Here is a 21,174-nt window from a genome sequence, read left to right as displayed (position 1 = left end):
GCAGGTGCGCGGGCCCCTCCCCGGAGCCCCACGCCCGGTGCCCGGCGCCCCGCACCCCGCAGCGGTGGGGCGGGGCGCGCCGCCTCCTCCGGGGCCGGGGAAGCCGGGGCGGAGAGGAGGAGCCAGGGGCGCGGAGCGGGTGGAGCCGCGAGCCGCGCGCGGGGGAAGCAGACTTCCTGGGCCCGGCTTTCTGGGGCGACCATGGCCTTTGGGAAGAGTCACCGGGATCCCTACGCCACCTCCGTGGGCCAGCTCATAGGTAGGGGGGCGCGGAGTGAGGCGGCCGGGCGGGCCTTGGGGGCCGAGGGACCCCTCCTGCCCCTGGACTGCCTTCTCCGCCGCGGCGCACTGCGCTGATCCGAGGCTCTGGAGCGCCTTCCCCTCCCCCTGAGCGTTCCCGGCGCGCCCGCGTTCCACCAGAAGCCCTGCCAGCTTCCCTGGCTCGGTCTCTCTAGGGTCCCCCTGTGTCCGTGCAGAATGCCCCAATGCCGCTGCCTTTGGATGCCTTCTGGGCAGGTTGAAACCGAACAGGTGAACCGTGCACGGGACTCGGGGGTGGAGTGCAGGGGTCTCTACAAAAAGAGTGGGTCCACTTGCCGGCCCAGGGAATAGGGTTCGGGAAGAGTCTTCCCTCCAGGGCCCAGTATTGCTCTGTCCGTTTTACAGAGGTGGGAGTAGGCTGGGGAGCTTCAGTGGGTTGACCTCGCCGGCAGAGGCCAGGCTCTCCAAACCAGTTCTGCCTGGCGCCGAGCCCTTACAACCTGTTACTTTTTTCCTGGCTCAACAAAGAGAAGGCAAATACTCTGTGTTGGAGTGAGGAGAGTAAGGGAGAGATGAGGGAGCCATCTGGGGCCACTCGGGATCACGCAGGCATCTGCTTAATTCATTTCTTTCTCATGTGGCTGTTGGTGGAAGCTGAAGGCAGTGACTGGGCTGTTCTCCCAGCAGCAGCTCAGTTCTCCCTCTTTCCCTGATTCTCTCTTGGGAAACGGGTGTGGCAGAAGTGCATGATGACGCCAGGCAAAGTGCAATAATGTTGGGAACTTAGGTGAGGAAATTCTGGGGAGCTGGTAATTACAGTGAGGAGACTCAGATTTGGAGAATTTGGGCTGCAGTTCAGTTAACTGCTGTGTGATAGGAAACCACACCACTTGACCTGGACCTTAGTTCCCATGTCTTTATAAGCTGGTGAGAGTAGCTATCATTCAGGAGAAAATGCTTTCTCAACTCTTGATGGCTATATCCCTATTGAATATTATTATATGAACCCTGAACAAAAGTGAATTCAGACTATCTTCCTAGTCTGGCTACTTCTTTAGTGTGGTCAGCTTTGTGGTTTGACTTGGGCCAGGTTCTGGCGAGGCAAAGGGAAGAATAGAATCTCAACCTGCAGGGAACACACAATCTTGAAGGGAACATGGAAACAATTTGTAGTAACTACGGTAACATAGTTTGGCAAAACAAGAAAAATGAAAAAATACCCAAAACTTATGAAATGGGAGAAATTGACTCTGCTATGGTTTTTGAAGGGTGAGTGGGGAGGTTTCTTGGAAGCTGGGTACCAAGGACCATACAGCAGGGATAGGAGGTAACACCTGGCAGAGGGCACAGGACCGTGTGCCCAAACAACATGAGGTTGTCATCTCTGTCCATGGAATGCAAGATTTAAATAGATGGGAAGCAGCCTGAGCTTTGGGGTTCCCCCTCAGCATGCCATTGTTCTTCCATTCATCATCTACTTTCATTCTTCTCTCTTCAAACCTCCTGGTACCTGGTTTTCAAAGAAGGGACCCTCTCCTTTCAGTAGGGTAGATGGTAAGCTCATTCATTAACTCAGGTTGACTGTTCTGTTACTTTTCCAGAAGACGTTTTATATTATTAAAGAGGATGTCTGGTGAGGCAATAAAATCTGATTGTTTAATGAGGGGGTTCCAGGTACAAGAGCCCTATATTAGCTTTGGTTAGGCACAATTGCCAGAAGTGATCTTACTCTAATGCAAAAGGATTTTCAGCAATTTTAGCAATTCTGATTTTTTTCCTAAACCCCCAAGGAACAGTAAATGGCTTAAAAAAGAAAACCAAAAACTGGCTTGAAAAGACCTAGATTTGAATGTTAGTTCTACCTTGACAAGCTGTGTAGCGGATAATTTCCTTCATTTCTCTGAATTTCTGTTTCATCATCTCTAATAGTGGGTTAACTGAAATTGTAGGATATTATAATAATATGCTCTTCACCTTGTCTGTGGCTGCTCAACAGGTGCCCATCTGAAAGATGGGCAGGCACATGGAGATGTAGCTAGCCTGCCCTGACTCTGCAGTCAGGTGTTGTGCCTACAACCTTTATTAATAGGTCATTCATTGCTGTTGCCTCGGCAGCACTCTGAACTTGGGTTCTGATTGATTCCTGGGTTACCAGGAATTGGCCAGGAAAAAAGAAAATCACTTTGCCCTATAAATGTACTGGTACTTGCTAGGGAACACCAGGCAAATTATTTCAGGAAGACCAGACATTTTTTATTCTGTTGCAGCTCAGACTCAATACAATAGCTTTTTCTTTGCAGAAAAGGCTACATTTGCTGGAGTTCAAACTGAAGATTGGGGCCAGTTCATGCACATCTGTGACGTAATTAACGCTGCCCAGGATGGGTGAGTACAGGGTACGGGGTGAAGTGTCAGAACTACAGAGTGTTTTCTCCAGCAAAAGCTCTTAGGTTTTCTTGTTGAAAGAGTTTTCATCATACCTTAGGCACCTACTGCCTTTTGAAGACAAAGCAGGTTGAAATACTACAATGGTTCCTTGTTTGAGCTTGTGGCATATTTCGAGAATCCATCATTATTTTTTTTCTCTTTGCTTTTTCCTTAGTAGTTTCAAATTTTATCTTTGTGAGGCTCAAATTCCTTGTCTTTCAAGTTTTATATTTTTAGGATAAATTGTTTTCCTTCTTCGGAAATTCATCTGACTCTGATTGCTAGTAATTTGCGTTACTATAACTTGAAAATATTGTCAGGAAATTTTAGTGATGGTGATCTGTTTCTGGGCAGTTGTCATTATTAAGCAGGAAATAACCTTTTTTTTTCCTCCCCTGAAAACAGGACAATTATTTTTTTCTTCTCGATGCCAACTTGCCTTGGTCATTCTATAATCATGGTCATGCTATAACCTTAAATGATGTGCTATCTTCTGCTTTACTTTTTAAACTTTAGAGACTTCAGAATGTTTAAAAAAAATTAAGATGGGTTTTTGAATTTAATGTGAATTACAGGTTATAATGAAAAGTACAATCTTCTTAATTTTCCTGTGCATATTAAAGTGATAACTGATAACGAAAGGGATTCAGCCCAGTATGTTGCTGAAAAAAACATTATACTTGATCATTGATTTTTCTACTGCCAATGGAGAAATAAAGAAGTCGCAAAGTAATTTTTCCCTTTTAAGATAGTATCTTTACTCTTTTACCTTTTTCCAGATGTCTAATCCTAGATCTTATGTAGGCTTTTTTTTTTTTTTGAGAAATACAGATAATATATCTATATTGGTATAATATATTTTAATAGTTATAATTCTATGTAATCATTATTTAATTATGATAGAAACTCTGCCCATGCAAATACAGAAAACAAAATTAGAAGACAACAGTAGAAAGGATTTGTGTTTTTCTCAGATTTTTGAAATGTAATTGTTATAGAACATTGTATAAGTTTAAGGTATATAGCATACCATAATCTTAAATGATATACCATCTTCTGCTTTACCTTTTAAACTTTAGAAAATTCAGAATTTTTTAAAGAAACTATTGAGTTTGTGAATTACAGGTTATTATAAGGAGTACAATCTTGAAATACATATATTGGGAAGTGACTACCACACTCAGTTTATTTCATTAACATCCATTGCCTCATATAGTTACATTTTTTTCTCTCATGAGAATTTTTAGAATCCACTGTCAGCAACTTTCAAATATACCAATACAGCAATGTTAACTGTGTAGTCATCATGTTCTGCATAACATCCCCACACAGTTATTTTCTAACTGGAAGTTTGTACTTTTTTCATCATCTCAAAGTAAATTTTGACCCTCTACTTAGTTCTTTCTTTATAACATATAGTCATAGCATATTAGAAGCTGGCCTGGATGTTCATCATTCTCCCACATCCTCTTGCCTTTTAGGGTGCTGTGGACCCAATGGTCTTAATTAAAATTGGTAACTTTCATGGCTTTGGAAATGACATTTCCTATAACTGGTTCTGTGCATTAATAGAGGGATATGGGTATGAGCCTGTTGGATTTCGAGTACTGTCTAGGTAATACTGTTAGGTACAGATTTGATTCTCACAAGGATGTGAATGGTATTTTCTGCTGGATAGATGAGGAAACAGTTGGGGACAGCAGAGCCAAGACCTTAGTCTCCTCCTTTGCCTTGCCTCTTTCTACAAGGCTTGTTGCTTTGCAGAGGTTACTTGTGTTCAGCAGCGCCTTAGTTGATCACTTTACTACCTGTATCGCCATAGGCCAAAAGATGCAGTAAAAGCTTTGAAGAAAAGAATTTCCAAAAACTACAATCATAAAGAAATCCAGCTCACCTTGTCAGTAAGTACTTTAATGTTATAATTAAGATTCTAGGATTTCCCAAACTGTGGTCACACTTTTGGTTGTGGGTCAAAACAGTAAATAGTCTAAGATGATAATTTAGCAGAAAAGTTATTTCTATTATGAATTATAGCCATTGAGAATTACAAAATGGAAAGTTTGCTTTGATAGCTTTTAATTTCATGGAAAGAGAATGTTCCTGGAAAATCGGCTTTTCTCTTCAGGAGATGGGAACTGGTGGTTAAAAATTTGGAGATAAAGAGCTTATCAAGAGCTCTGTGTATATGTTACACCAAGGGAGAAATGAAGTTTTAAAATGCCCCCCCTTTGGCTTTTTACTTCACTTCTGGGGTCTTGACAGCTCATTACTTTTAACCAAGGTTCTGCTGGTTGGTGTAATTTGGAGGATGTTCTTTGATTTAAGTAATTCTCCTCTGTGCCATCTTGTTTTCGATTTGGGTGTGGACACCCATGTGACGTGTTGCATTGCCCCCCATCCTTGGCCATGTGACCTCTTCAGTCCCTTTGGTGAGTTGCTCTTTTCACGTTGGTGTGTCTGGCAAGTCCTGCCTGCTGCCTGAGAGTGTGTGGCTTTCATATGTCTTGTGCATGTCTTTTTGGCCTCCGCTCAGCCCACATCCACATATGGTTATCACACTAACCGGCCAGCATCACACTCTTGCTTTTTGGGACTCTGGGCTTGTTTGTCAAGGGCTATGGAGTCAAGGTGAGCACAGCACTGGCTTTCTAGTTTGGGGAAGAAAATTTATCACATCTTGCTTACTTCTGGAGAGGAACTGAGTGAAAAGAAACCAACTGAATGATTTTCATGATTTCTATCACTGAAGAAACCCTTCAAGTTGGGGTCTGAATATGGTTGGATGCCTTTCTCCTTCACCTTTTATCGACCTTCTGTGTCTTACTCAGGGAGGTCACAGAATGGAGGAAACTCTGGAGAGAGGAGTAAGGCATGTTAATTGAAAATAACAGAACAGCTCTGTGACTGAAAGGAATCTTTGCCTGGCACCTCATCATTGCTCTGGACAACCCTGTGAAGTAGTTGTATTTACTCCATTTCACAGATGAGGAAACCGAGACTAAGGTTAAATGATTTGATTTTTATCCCCCTAACATTTAAATAGTATACACATGATTTGAACCCAGTCCTCAGCTTCTAAATTTCGTGCCCTTGCCCCAAACTACTTTGCTTCTCAGAACAAATCAAGCCCCTTGAAAGGATGGGCTCCTGTGATTCATTTGTGTTTCCAACTTATTGTTTGGTGCTGGACACAAGTGTCAGTGTGTTGGGTGTTGACTCAATTAGTGCTTGATCCCCCACCCAACCTCCCATCCAGGAGGATTCAAGAACTCATTGAAGGTACTGGAGAATTGGGGTAGAAAGCTGTGGTATGAAGTAGATCCAGGATAGCTAAAAGCTGCCGAATTTTAGAAGCATTGAGTGAGGAAGATAAGGGCTGAGGATGAATTAGTGCCTCCTTCTATATATATTTCAGCAGTATTGTCACTTTTTTTGTTGTTAACTCTATATAACGGGGTTGCCTCTTTGTCTGTTGTTCCCAGCCTACTTGACATTTCTGTGCTTGCTTCTTATCCCGACTTCCAGTGGTCCCCCCCGTCACGATTATGTTCTTGAGAGGATGAAACCAGAACTTTCTCTGAAGAAGCTGGATTATTACAGAGGGTTGTCCCTCTGACCCTTCATTTCTCTCTGGGTTCCTGCTCTTCCTTCCCTTTGGGTAGTCAGATATCAATCTTTACTGCCAGCTGTTCCTATTACCTGTTCCACCTCAGATAACTCTATGACCTTTAACTTGTGATTCCCACACAAAAGAACATTGTTATTTTGCCAGTACATAAGAACAGGTGAGCCTAAAACCTGTGCTAAAATAAAGGTGAGACTCAAAGGTTGGGAATCAGAATACCCCCTTGGTCTGAGTTCATTAAGGCATATAAGGAATCTGCCCTTCAGTAGGCCTTAGAGTCTTGATAGCACCTTTCATATTTCCCCAGGGTAAACACTTAATGGCCTAGTCATCTCACCTCAGACTACTCACTACCTAACAGAGGTGTGTTTAAGGCTTCAGAACTGACTTTAATATTAATTTAAGCCAGACTTAATTATAAGGGAAATTAGTCCCTGAAAGAATCCTCCAATATCTGTCAAAGACAATTATATGTTTACCAGTAAACTTTGAAAATGAATTCCCGTAGATGACATTTGCATTTTATTATTATGAAGTGATGAGAGCCTGTCAAAGTCAATTATAAATGTCCTTTGTATTATTTGTCATTTGGGGTTCTCCATGGACTTGTTAGCCTTGATTAGGTCTTTGATGGGATCTGACTGTACTGTGATTTCCTACCATCACTTGGTGGAGCAGTTTTGTCAAGAAGCCAGTGGTTTTGATTTTTTTTTTTAAAGCATTTTGTTCCTAGACTTACTTTCTTTTTTTTTTTTTTTAAAGATTTTGTTTTATTTATACAAGAACTGGGTACAGGCCAGAGACGTGGGAGGGTGAGAGCATTCACCAGAGACAGAATGGGGAACAGAACAGGCAGACTGACTGAAAACATTGCTGAGGGGAGTAGTGGGTGAGACAGGAGAGGTCTGCCGCACCATGTGGGTATCTCCCTGGCCGCCATGTGGGAATCTCCCTGGCTGGCTGAAATCTAACCCACGCTGCAGAGGCTGCAGACAGCTTCACAGCACTGCACTGAACCTGCTGCACCACTGGGGAGGCCCTGTTCCTAGGCTTTCTAACTAAGCCAGAGGCTAGCCTTTTCTTGAATGAGTCAATTGTGATAAGTCTCAGCAAGATATTACTATTGTCAAATAGAAAGTGGTTGAACAGGTTCCTGGAAATCAATTAATCAGCTTTGTGGAGTACCCCCTAGGTGGTAAGCTATGGGAGTTTCAGAAATATGAAACAAGAGATAATGCTAAGTAAAATAAGTCAGAAGGAGAAAGATAAATACCGGATGGTGTCACTAATAAGTGGTAATTGAGAGAAACCAAACCAAGACCCAGAGAAAGACAACCTTAAAAGCTAGCCCTTGAAAACTTACTAAAGAACTGAAGCATTGAAAGCTGAGAAGGAGGGAGGAGTAGGAACCAGAAGGGAAGGAAGCACAACGGACTGTGGGAGATTCAGTGGTGGTACCCTAGCGTGGTGATAGTTGATGGAGACAATCCTAATGTTGCCACAATTAAAAATTAATTTTAAAAACCCATAAAGTGTGGGTTATAGGATATCTAAAATCTTTTCTAAAATACTGTGAAGATCTTTACTTCTTATTTAGTTATGCATTTGTTATATTAATGATTGCCAGCTGGAGACTAGATGGCTTACAGAAATAAAATTGGGGTACAATATAATTTTAGCCAGAGCATAATGAAAAACAGAAATCTAAAGTAACTTACAATAAATAAAAATCTAATAAGGCTAAAAATAAAAGCTTGTTCCTCCAGGAGCTTGTTGTAGAGTACACTCTCCCCTAGGGGGAGCTCATCCCCCAGGGTGCCAGATCTTGGGGTGGTCTTCCGCTCTCATGGCCCAAAGGCCTGGCTTACTATGCTTGGTAGAGAAACTTACTGTGGAAAATAGAACAACAGTGTGACCTCACCATTGAAAGCAGATTCCTGGAAATGGTGACTTAATGTGGAACATTATAAAGAAATCATTTTCACTATAGGCTAATCAATAGGAACAAGAGTTAAGTTCCTATGGCATAGTTCTGGTTACAAACAATATTATCAGATTTCTAAATAAAGACCCCAAACACTTCTAGTTTTAAACCATAGCTTGTCTTCATTCATTCACTCCTTCATTGCCCAGCCTGCTTATTCCAGTGCAGGGTTGCAGGTCAGCCTGAAGTCTTTCTTGGCAGCTCAGTATTCAAGGTCAACTGTGGACAGGATGCCCTTCCTTCACAGGCACCCTCACATCCACACTCACTCAGGCTAGGAGACAAGGGCACATCAGTGAACTGAACATGCGCGTCTTTGGGATGCAGGAGGAAGCTGGGGTACCCAAAGAATACCACAGGGAGGTGTGGAGATAGTGCAGACCACACAGAGGTTGCCTGGCTGGGGGTTGATTTGTCTTTTTCTCATCAACATTATAATGAAACAATGCTGAACAAAATGACATTACTGAAGACCGGATATACCAAGTAGCCTTTTTGAAAATAATACTTATATTTAGCCAGTCAACATAGTCTGGATAGGAGTTTATCCATGGAAGACCATAGTGAAGATAGAAAACCACTTAGTAAGATCCTGCTGTGTCAGGCTCTTTGTATCATTGTGTTTCTTTTAAGCCTTAAATCAGACTTCTAAAGTTTGCCTATTTTGTGTATGAAGATCCTGAGGCTTGGACTTGGGTGAAGTGATTTACCCAGCCAATTGCAGAAGGAGGTTGGTGAAGTCTAAACTTGGCACCCTCTTTTTTCTCTCTTGGTCCCTTGGCCTTAAACTCTCCTGCATCCAATTTTAGTTTCTTGGCAAAGAGAGTGCTATCTGAGCATATAAATTGCACCAAAGCCCAAAATATGTAAAATTAATGTATTTAATTTTTCCATTTCATCACAATAGGTTTTATTATCATCTAAGTGGGCTTGTGGGTGAAAGGTACTGGGGACACATGGGTATAGTTCTGGTTACAAACAATATTATCAGATTTCCAAATAAAGACTGTTGGGGAGTCTAATTCGATGTCGAATTAGTCCTGACATCTGATTTCAGTGGGAAGTCACAAAGGGCATCTTTATGTTGCCCTTGTGAACTACACAAGTCAGCATTCTCCGTGCTTCATGTTGATGCTGAAAATATTACCCATTATCATAAAATCTTGGTACTCCAAAGATAAAAGTTGTTTTGTAGGAGATTTAGCACGAAATTCACCCCTCATTTTACTAATTAGGAAAAGTGAGACTTGGCAGCTAATTATCTTGCTTGAAACTGCATAACCAGTTGGATGAAGGATTTCTCTAAATTCCCTTTGAACTAGAGCCACTTTTCCTCTCAGGATTTTACCTCATAAAAACTCATAATGTATTAAGCAGAAAGTGTGATGTTCAGCTTTTCAACTCCTCTTTCTCTAAAAACTTGCATTAAAATGGTTTCACCTTAATATGTTTTGCATTTCACTTTTATTTTCCTCTGCCTTTCAGGTTTTCTCTAGGTGCACGTGTTCAGCTTCTGCCTTTCCTGATTGACTTCTTAGTCACTGCCCTTAAATCTACAGCTTTCACTCCTGCTTCTTTTGTATTGCCATTAAAATGATAAAATATAGAGCATGGTAGCAAGTCAATTTTCAGGCTACTTTTCTGCAGAGGTGATCATACCTTCCCTGGTCCTGTTACCGGAATAGCACTGAACTAGAAATGTAATTTTGTTTCTAGATCACTTTAAGAAATCTGCTCTCTGCCTGCACTTCTTCAGTTTCCCAGTTCTTAGCCAGATCTCTCATGTTGCTTTATTGAGAATGTTTTTTTCCTTTTTTTTATAAGACTTTTTTTTTTAAGATTTATTTATTTATACAAGCACTGGACACAGTTAGAAGCACCGGAGGGTGAGAGAATTCACCAGAGCCAGAGCAGGGAGCAGAACAGGCAGACTGACGAATACACTGCTGAGGGGAGCAGCGGGTGGCAGGAGAGGTCTGCGTGCCATGTGGGACCCTCGCTGAGGGCCGGGGATCGAACCGGCACTGCAGAGGCTGTGGGCATCCTCACAGGCCAGCGCTCAACCGCTGCGCCACCAGGGGAGGCCCGAGAATGTTTTTTTCATGGTGTTAAGGACCCCACTAATCACCGAACCTAGTTGAGTTTTCCTCAGTTCATAGTTTGTTCTGCATGCTAGCCTCTTATTTTGTGCTTTGGTTTCTGTTGCCTTTTGATTGCCTTGATTGAATTCAAGCCTGTGTAATAGGTGGATCCCATTGTTCCAGCTATTTTTCCTCTCTGCTTCACACAAACAGCCTTGATTACTCACATTTGGCCTAACTCTTCCCTGAGCTGTAGCTATGCATGTATAGATCTCAGCTAAGCATTTCTACTCAGATGTCCCACCCTCCTTTTTGTCTTCGTCATTTTGGGCACTATAATGAAAATACCATATAGTAGGTCATTTAAGCAACAGACATTTTTTATGGTTCTGGAAACTGTGAAGTTCAGTATCAGGATATGGATAGAGTCTGGATCTGATGGCTGTCTTCTCATTGTTTCCTCCCAATGGTCCAGAAAGTTCTTTTCTCATCCCTTTTTATAAGGACACTAGTCTCACTCCTGAGGACACCACCCTCTTGACCTGGTTACCTCCCAGAGTTCCACCTCCAAAAACTATCACATTAGGGACTTCAGTTTGTGCTTTAGGGAGGGATACAACTGTTCAGTCCATAGTACTTTTAAACTCAAAACATCATACTCAAACAATTTCAATGCTTCATTTATAACTGAGACTGACCAGGCCACCTATCCACTTCCACATTCCATCAAGGATGCCCTCAATCTCATGCAGAATGACAGTCACTGACTTTTGTCACCCTTTTCTCAAAAATCACGCAGTTGTCAAAAGTTCTGCCTTCATAATTCTCTCATCTTTTCCTTCCTCATATTCACATCATTCCTTTGTAGGCCTTTCAGCATCTGGCCTATACTGGTAGATCCCTGCTGGATCTTTCCATCATCCCAGGTTCATGTACCTTCCAGTTCCCTTGGTAGAGTGCTGCTTGCAGACCTTACCTGTGCACATTAACCTTTCTCTCAAGTTTAGGATAGAGGCATGATGATGACCAACTAACAAGAAACCTTCAGTGGCTTCTTAGTGTCTTTAATGTAATGTAGAAACACCTTACGCTGCCACACAACTTTCTCTTCATTGTGGATGATGCCCCCTATACTTTATCTGCCCTACCTCCTCAGTGTCCCTGATTTGCCTCATAAAGAAGCCTCTACAAACAGGAGGACTTGTTTCCTCCTGAAAACTCATATTCTTTGTCACATGTATGTATTGCTCTACACTCATTGCACTTAACATTTTCCACAGCCCAGCTTGGGACCAGGCTTTTTCAGCGTCTGGTTTTACACATCTCTGAATGATCACATCTGCTTATAGAGGTCTGCAGGTAGGGTAACTCCATGATTTGCCTAAACTGGGACATTTTTGAGAGTGGAAGGGGAATAGCATCAATAATAAGGCTAGGTTCCTCCCTGGTGGCGCATGGGGTTAAGGCAACCTATAAAGCTGTCCGCAGCCTCTGCAGCACGAGTTCGATCCCCTGGCTGGCCAGGGAGCAAGCCACATGGTGCAGCAGACCTCTCCTGACTCACCCACTGCTCCCCTCAACAGTGTACTTTGGTCAATCTGCCTTTTCTGTTCCCCACTCTGTCTCTGGTGAATCCTCTCACCCCCCCACACCTCTGGTCTGTTCCCCAGCTCTTGTATGCATAAATAAATAAATTAAAAAAAAAATAAGGCTAGGACAACAGGACTATGCCAGGACTTTCCTGGAAAACTGGAAATTTTTCAGGGGCAGATGTCACCCTGGCTGTAATACGTGAGTTTTGTTTGCTTTTTCCATTTAGCCCTTGGCATTTACTACCTTGTATTGCTATTAATGTTTTTGTAATTGTGTCCCAACTTTCCATCAAGGCTATTCTCTGAGCACTTACATTATATCTTCTACCTCCTCACATCCCCAGAACCTAACATTTTACCATATATTTTAGTATTACTAAAATCTGTTCATTAGAATGCTGGTGGGAATCATTAGCATTAGCACTGTTTATCTTTTATTTATGAAGTGGTTTTGTTAGAAATATAAAATGTATAAATTTTTCTCTCTCATTTAGCTTATTGACATGTGCATGCAGAACTGTGGTCCAAGTTTCCAGTGTCTGATTGTGAAGAAAGAATTTGTTAAAGATAGTCTAGTTAAGCTGCTGAATCCCAGATACAACTTGCCACTAGAAATTCAGAATAGAATCTTGACCTTCATTAAGGTGAGTCTGTTATATATCTTTTGGGGTGGTGAATGTCTAAGGTTAGGGATCTAATGACTTGCCTCCCAGCTGGTTCAGTGGTCCCTTATCAACCTAGTATTGAGCCAGAAAGCATTTTGCTACCATGTAATAATTTCTTGGCATTGGAAGGTAACCTCTTTTGTGAAGATTTTGTAGTCATTTTCTGCTTTTCTTGGTTTCTATTTTATCCACATCAGGTAGTAAAGGGTCATGTGTACATCATTTCGGGAGTGTGGAAACTATGTTCTGAAGTAGATAACTTTTTTTTTTTTTTGGTGGGACCCTCGCTGGCGGCCGGGGAATGAACCGGCACTGTAGAGGCTGCAGGCAGCCTCGCAGCCCAGCGCTCAACCACTGTGCCACCAGGGAAGGCCCAATAGTAGATAACTGTTTTCAAAGTTACTTAAAGACCTGATGCTATTTTAGGCTCTATTGATTCTGAATTATCACAGCAAAAACAAATGATAATACCTATTCCAAGTTTTCAACAAAATTTTCAAGTATGGGAGCCTAGTAATTAAAAAATACTGTATATTCTTATTCTATTCTTTGAAAATGGGCATCTGATCTATGACATTGAAAAGTAACTGAGTAGTGTATGCAATAGTTAAGCTCTCATTTCTTATCTTCAACTCAAGAATTGTGTCTTGTTTTTGCTGCTGTGTTAACTCTGAAATCATCTCTTGAATTCAGACTTGGTCACAGGGTTTCCCAGGAGGTGTGGATGTAAGTGAAGTGAAAGAAGTGTACCTTGACCTGCTTAAGAAAGGTGTTCACTTTCCTCTCTCAGACGCAGAGGCTGCAATAGCAGGACAAGAGGTAGGAGGCCTTTCTTAAACTCATGTACAGTAAGATAATATATTTTCTCATTGAAAGGGGCAGTCCTACACAGAAACATCAATTCCAAAGAGCACCTGCACCCCTATGTTTATAGCAGCACTGTTTACAATAGCTAAGCTTTGGAAACAACCCAAATGCCCAAAAATAGATGACTGGATCAAGAAGATGTGGTACATATACACCATGGAATATTACTCAGCATTCAAAAAAAATAAACACATGCAATTTGCAGCAACATGGATGGTGCTGGAAGGGATCATGCTCAGCGAAATAAGCCAGAAAGAAAAAGAAAAATACCGCATGGTCTCACTCATAGCAGGAATCTAGAAAACTTAAACAAGGGACCAGGAAAATGAATAACTATAAGAAAGTGAAAATCAAAATCAACAAAAAACTATGAACCAGAGACACTCTATGGGGGGTGGGGGGTGGGGAGGGGAGGGATTGGGGTCAAAATAAGGGGATTGCAATTGTATGGGGAATATAAAAATAAAATTTATTTAAAAAAATAAAGAAAGGGGCAGTCCTAGTGCCATCCAACTTATGGAAAAAAAAATCATTTGAAAGATGTTGCAGCATCTCAGAATAACCAAGGCACAAGAAGGTGTTTGGAGCTGGGCCTTTGGAACAGCAGAGAACCAGACAAATGCCTCATTACTTGTCTACTTGTCATTGATCATCTGATCAGTAGCTTAATCTTCTCTCATTGAAGACTAGCTTTTTCTATACAGTAGATCCATAGGTCCCAAATTTTCACATTACAGCTTTAGCTTGTATAGACTCTAAGTGTAAAAATCTTAGAGAAGGGACTTATTGAACCAACCTGGGTGAGTTTTCTCTTTTTCACTATTCAGCTGAGGTCAGGTAAGGCCATGGGACTCATTTGGCTCGAGCAGAGGATGGGGCTATTTTCAGAGGATAGGACTGGTGCTAAACTAGAAAGGGTCTCTACCATAGGTAATCACATGATACACTTGATTATTACTAATAATAAATAATAGATGTTCCTTGTATTCATTCTCAAGATTGCAAATACTTTTCAAGGTTTTGTACTTGCAACACTTTCAGGTAGCTGATTATAATTCAACTTTGGTTTTTGTGTAATTTCCAATATGGGAAAATAGTAGTTCTTCCTGTCTGTAGGTTGGTGAGTCCTGCTTTGCTTGAATAAGCAATTCAGGTATATACTGGAAGTTTGAGTTTCATGGAGGGTTTATCCTCAGGCCTAACTCTTCTTTGTGTACAGGCTGCTCCTCATGAGGAGCGCCTGGCTCTTCTCTGCCCATGACCCTGCTCATCATAATCTGTATTTCCTTTCTTCTAAGGCAAAATGTAGTTGTAAGCAGGGACCTTGTTATATAAATGTGATTTGGGGTGTAATCTAGAGCCTGTGAGGCATACTCCAGTCTAGACTATATCAGAATCTTCATGTTTATAAGATTTTCAGGTGTGCCCTATGCATAGTAATGACAAGCACAGACATGGAGCCCTGACCTGTGTGCCCTCACTCGCCAGGGTTGGAAATGAGGCATTGACTCTGGGAAATAGCCTTTGGTGTAGATGTCTTTCCATGAATTAGTTCACCAGTTGTTTTTGGAAAACTCTAAAAGAGGGCAACAGTTATCTCATGTGGCAGTTTATCTTAGATCCTTGGTAAAAACTATGGGCATTACTGCAGTCAACTGATAAGGGTCTGATCACAAAGATATAGAAAGAACTCACAAGACTCAGACTCAACAAAAACAAAATAAACAATCCAGTCAAGAAATGGGCAGAAGAACTTAAAAGACATTTCTCCAAAGAGGAAATGCAAATGGCCAACAGGCATATGAAAAAATGTTCATCATCCCTGATCATCAGGGAAATGCAAATTAAAACCACATTGAGATACCACCTTACACCAAGTAAGAATGACACATATCAAAAAAACAAGCAACAACAAATGTTGGCGAGGATGTGGTGAACAGGAACTCTTCTACATTGCTGGTGGGAGTAGAGACTGGTCCAACCATTATGTAAAGCTGTCTGGAGGGTCCTCAGTCTACTAAAAATGGAGCTACCACATGACCCGGCAATTCCACTTCTAGGGATCTACCCAACGGACACAAAAACATTGATTCAAAAGAACACCTGTACACCTATGTTTATTGCAGCACTATTTACAATAGGCAAAACCTGTAAACAACCCAAATGCCCAAAAATAGATGACTGGATCAAGAAGACGTGGCTTATATACACAATGGAATATTATTCAGCAATCAGAAAAGATAAACTCATGCCATTCACAGCAATGTGGATGGAGCTAGGAGGAATTATGCTCAGTGAAATAAGTCAGAAGGAAAAAGAAAAATATTGGATGGTTTCACTTATAACAGGAATATAGAGGAACCAAATAAGACATCAGTGTAAACAATAATAACAGTACAAAACACAACAAAGCAAAAACGGACAATTATAAATCAGAGACATCCTCCAGGGGAGGAGGTGGGAGAGGGATCAAAGGGAGGGAGGGAGGAGCATAGGGGACTGAGGTGATGTGCACGGGTGCATTGGTGAAGGAAATTCTATGGGGACTACACCTGAGGGGGAGGGGGGAAGCAAATATTGTTTAAAAATGAACAATGATGTAATAATAAAAAAAAATTTGAAAAATAAATATTGATGCTCAGGTCCTAAAAAAAAAGAAAACCAAAAAACTAAGGGCATCAAATTATAATTCAGTTAGCAATTATAATTGTCACCCCCTTTTAGAAGGCGGGCTCTGTTCTGCATATAAAATTTGCTTTGTACTCTTCTCAAAATGCTGAGTAGGTTGTACACTTGATTTATTCTGGGTTAGCACTCTCTACCCAGGACTTTGGTTGAGAGAGAATGATTGAGTCATCAGAAGAGAAAAACTGAGCTTGGGGTGGCTGTTAAATAATAATATTTCCATATTTCATCTCAATTAACTGCCCAGATGTCATCAAGCCAGTCACCAGCTGTTCCCACTGCACCAGCTCTTTCTTCTGTCGTTGCTCCAAAAAACTCAACAATTAAATTGGTTCCAGAACAGGTAACAGCAATAAGTATCCTTGTGGTGACTTATTTTTAAGTTTTAAACACTTTACATCTAATTGGTTTATTTTTGTTAACATTTTGGGTGGAGGTACACTGGTGCCCTCAGTTTATAGAGGAAACTGGAGCTTAGGTGATGCTAGAGGACTTACCATGTTTCGGGTCTAAATAGAATTAGTCCTGTGCATTCTGTCTTATTCTAAAACCTGAGCTCATGTGTGTTCAGATCGTGGCTTTTGTGGCTTTGTGGAGGCTAGGCTATGGAATGGGTCTTATGTCTGCCAGCTCATTCCTGTTATTCCTGGTAGGTCTGTCCTTGTACCATTTCAGTGAAATCAGTAAGTGATGGTTGCTTGTACCGTGCTAAAGAAGTTATATTAATTACTTCATCTATGCCTGTTTGTCAGATTCAGATAAGCAATTATTAAATAAGCTCATTTCTGTCCTACTATCAGGGAGCTATCATTGATGGTTTTGTATTGTTATTATTCATACTGTTATTATTTAGTTATTCTCATAAAAATCTGTGTGATTAATTCCTATTAAAATTTAACTCAGGAAGAAAATGTTTTTGGTTTGATTCTTTCTTCCCTAATATGAGAAACACAAAACCCTTCATTGTTTTGCCTTTTTTTCTCATTGCTTGCCAAGAAATCCAGGCTAACCTGCATTTTGGCCACGTTCTTAGAATCCTTCACCTTTTCCATATCAGTTCTAATCTGACTCCCTTACCTTCACTTTCAACTTGCTCTACCATATTTAAAAGTTTATTTGCAAGACATTTTATGTTTTTTGAAGGTAACATATTATACATTTGTAAAATAATGATAAGTATATTTATATGCATTTACATGTAAATTTGAAAACATTAAATTTTGCAAAAATGCAGTAATATTTTTTCTTCCAACAAATGCCCCCTGGGGGAAGGGAACAAGGTAGTCATTCTTCAGCTGTCACACTTACTGGTGATTGTGCTGCTCTTTACAGATTGGAAAATTACACAGTGAATTGGATATGGTGAAAATGAATGTGAGGGTCATGTCTGCCATACTGATGGAGAATGTTCCTGGGTCTGAAAACCCTGAAGACATGGAGCTTCTGCAGGTGTAGTATGATTTCAGGGATGATGAGTCACAGTGTTTCTTAGAGTTGTTATCTAAACTTAGAGCTCTGGAGATGAAAAGTATCTTACATTGTCTAGTTCCTTCTCCTGCATCTTCAGCTGATTCCTAAACTTAACAGAGTGATGGAAGGATGACTCTATGAGAATGTCATAGTAACTTAAACATGGCCCTGACTGTTTTGCAGCCAATAACTGACCATGATCACGTACAGTGTCATGTCTTTAAAATGTTTAAAAGTGCTTCTATATACATCCAGTCAACATTTTGAATAACTAGAGTATGATAAAGAGTATAGAAATAAGACTGTCCTGGGCCTCAAGGAACTTTAATGAGCAAGGTTACTTACAAGATTGTTATAGGTGTTGTCATAGAAAAGTATCACATAGTGGGAGCAGGGGTGGGGACAAGGAGGACGGTGGGGATTTATGGAAAGGTTTGGATGTAGACAGTACTCAGGCTGTGGAGGAGGAAGTGGATCTAATTAGCATGTACAGAATAGCACGAGCAATTCATTATTACTGGAGGGAGGAAGCCTGCCGTTACCTTTTTATGTCTGCACATCCGTGTATTTTTCCTCCTAATGGTTTGTTCTAATTATCAATTTTAAATTCAGTGCACATTTCAGCCTAATTATTGTAGAAACCGTTATAATAAAAAATCAGTGTGTAAATCTGCTTCCCAAGCAAATTAGAACCTTATCATACTTTTGCTCTTGTCAGATTCATACTCCCCAATTCTCACGTTGGTTAAAGCCTTCCTTTATCTCCTTAGATTGTTAGTAAATAACACTTTTCTTGATTTTCACCTATTTGAGAAATAAGAAATTGTAAAATTTTCCTTTTTCAGCATTACTTCTTTTATGTAACTGCTGTCTCCTTGAATCATTACTAGTTGTAAACACTTAAATATTTCCACATCCCGAAATGTCTTTCGCTGTCATATGAAATGCTAGTGGTTTGCTAGATGCAGAGTTCTAGGCACAGTTCTTCTTCCTAACACCCCTCTACTGCTCCACTATTCCCTTGCACCCAGTGATACGGACGGAGAAATGATTTGGATACTTTTTTTTCTTTCTGAGTAGAACTGGGGCACATGCCTGAGGTGTGGGGGGGTGAGAGGATTCACCAGAGACAGAGTGGGGAGCAGAACAGGCAGACTGACTGAAATACACTGCTGAGGTGAGCAGCATGTGAGACAGGAGAGGTCTGCTGCACCATGTGGGTAGCACTCTGGCTGGCCTGGGATTGAACTTGGTCTGTAGAGGCTGAAGATAGCTTCATAGTGCTGTGCTTAACCCCTTGCACCACCAGGGAGGCCCTCCTCTGCGCCTTCTTAACCAGACTTCTACATTCTATAGGTAGAGCACATCCTCCCTTTTCCTTCCATGTCCTGTGGCACTGCTCATTGTGGGTGGTCTTGAATGCCCTGGATTGTCTTAAATATGCTTTTCTCTAATCCAGGGATTAGCAACCTGGGCCCAGGGGGCCACATACAGGATGTGATCTGTTTTTGTTCTTTCTGAGAACTCAGAATATTTTTTATATTTTTGAAAGTTTTAGGGAGAAAAGGTTATTCTCAAGTTGTATCTAAGCAAATCTCCTTCCAGATGCCACTAGGGAATCAGATATACCTATTTTTTAAAAATTTATTTATTTATGCATACCAGAACTAGGGTACAGGCCAGAGAGGCGGGGGGTGAGAGGATTCACCAGAGACCGAGTGGGGAGCCGAACAGGCAGACTGACTGAAATACAATGCTGAGGGGAGTAGCGTGCGAGTCAGGAGAGGTCTGCTGCACCATATGGGTAACTCCCTGGCCGGGGATGAAACTCAGACTGCAGAGGCTGGGAATAGCTTCATAGTGCTATGTCTTAACCCTTTATGCCATATATCTGAGAAGCCCCAGATATACCTATTAAGGAGCTCCCTCCCCCACTGTTAGTGGGTTTGAGTTAGTGGTATCTCTCTAGTATACGGGATGAGCTTGGGAACTTAGAGTTCCAGTTGAGGAATGGTAAAATCTGGCTGGTACAGATTATCAAGAACCTTATACCCTATGCTAGTGAACTTAATCCAGAGGGCAGAAGGGAGCCATTAAAGGAATATGGACTGAAGTGCTGCATAATTAGATAAAATTTTAGTCTTCTGGTGACACTGACATGATAAATTCTGCAGTGACCCGACCAACTCTAGGATACAATTTAAGACAGCATTTCCACTAATCTGAGACTATATAATATGGGGGAAAAGTGACATCTGTATTCAAATAAGTTTATAAAACAAAACCAATTGCTTTGTATCTCCTCTGGGAAGTTCATAAATCCTGTTAGTATAGTTAAGACTGTAAGAGTTGTTGTTTAATCCAACATATACAAACTTATTTGACCTGTGATCCCCATTTGCTGAGTATCTGTTAATATCTCTCAGAACATCAGTAAATTACCGTGAGAAACAATCAATGTTTTGCATCAATGACCTTATGTGTAGTGTTTTTAGAATATTTCACTTAGGAACATCATTTTGCTGAGAATTATTGACCTTGGGTCAATCATTTGCTATCATTGGACTTAGTTTCTGTATATATAAAATGAAATGTTAGGATGCATCTTAGGATGTGTTGCTTTTGATAGTTTACTGTTTATAAGAAAAATTAATCCTTAGAGACCCTAATGCTTTTTTAAAAATTCCACATTCAGAAGCTTTTCAAGATATAAACTTTTGACTCAGTGTTAACGAGTATATTCAACTAAATTTTAAAAATTAAATCTCAAAGTAGAAGGGCATGTGGCAGATGTTATTTTTCAAAAATTGCCATGGTTCTGCTTCTGGTTGACGTGATCTTCCCAGGCCTTCAGAGCTCTAAAATGAAGTGATTTATGATTTTTTTTTTTATGTTGTCATCCCTCTGTGTCAGTCCTTCAGTAGAAGTGTACACAGAACCATTCCACTCAAATATATGACTCCAGTTTTATGTTTTGTGCCATCCTCTGAATACTTCGAAAGGCTTTTGTGTGAAGAGAATCTTTGGGTGCAGATGTTTGTTTGCTTGAAGTTTGCAAACAGTGATGCTAATTTGTTGGTTGCTGTTTTGATACCAGAGCTCAGGGCTCTGTGTTGCCTTGAATGGTAAAAAGACTTGGGTTATAAATCAACATTAGAATGCTACTCATGGCCAATTCAGGTTGAGTGAGTTCTGGCATGAGATCGACTTGTTTACAAAGCCTCATGAACATTTAACTTTTTTTTTTTTTCTGTGCTTTTCTTGGAAAGTTTCAACCCTCTATCCACTGGGTTACTTCCTCTGGAGTGACCTTATTATTGTAAACTCAGGTGTGGTTAGAACACTGGTTCTTGGGAATACAGAAGAGGTCCTTTCACAGTTCAAGGGCTTTTGAGCTCTGTGCTAGGGGATGACTGGAGATAAGGGACAAATATTTATTTATTATGTCATAGTATTCTGCTCTACTGTGGTCGATGTAAAATAATGTGGTGAATCTTGTATGAAGCTAGAGGACAAG

General features: G+C 40.9%; 1 protein-coding gene across 7 annotated transcripts in view; it reads left to right on the top strand.

The window, feature by feature from the left end:
* The window catches only part of TOM1L1 (target of myb1 like 1 membrane trafficking protein), a 50,363-nt gene that overhangs the window by 1,144 nt on the left and 28,045 nt on the right, over positions 1-21,174 (top strand). For 2 of the 7 annotated variants that reach the window (XM_037491922.2, XM_037491923.2), the window contains exons 1-7: positions 128-259; positions 2,562-2,646; positions 4,511-4,589; positions 12,465-12,614; positions 13,329-13,454; positions 16,435-16,530; positions 17,520-17,636. In XM_037491922.2, coding sequence (XP_037347819.1) covers positions 202-259; positions 2,562-2,646; positions 4,511-4,589; positions 12,465-12,614; positions 13,329-13,454; positions 16,435-16,530; positions 17,520-17,636 — 711 coding nt within the window. In that variant the 5' untranslated portion in view covers positions 128-201. Of the gene's footprint in view, positions 1-127; positions 260-2,561; positions 2,647-4,510; positions 4,590-4,969; positions 5,118-5,516; positions 5,692-12,464; positions 12,615-13,328; positions 13,455-16,434; positions 16,531-17,519; positions 17,637-21,174 lie in introns of those variants that run through there. The other 5 variants (XM_037491927.2, XM_054688987.1, XM_037491928.2 and 2 more) reach the window with 5 other exon arrangements.

This window comes from Talpa occidentalis, unplaced genomic scaffold, assembly GCF_014898055.3.
Source record: "Talpa occidentalis isolate TD23 unplaced genomic scaffold, MPIMG_talOcc4v2.1 talOcc4.7, whole genome shotgun sequence".
NCBI classification, from domain to species: domain Eukaryota; kingdom Metazoa; phylum Chordata; class Mammalia; order Eulipotyphla; family Talpidae; genus Talpa; species Talpa occidentalis.
This window is presented reverse-complemented; position numbering and strand designations above follow the sequence as displayed.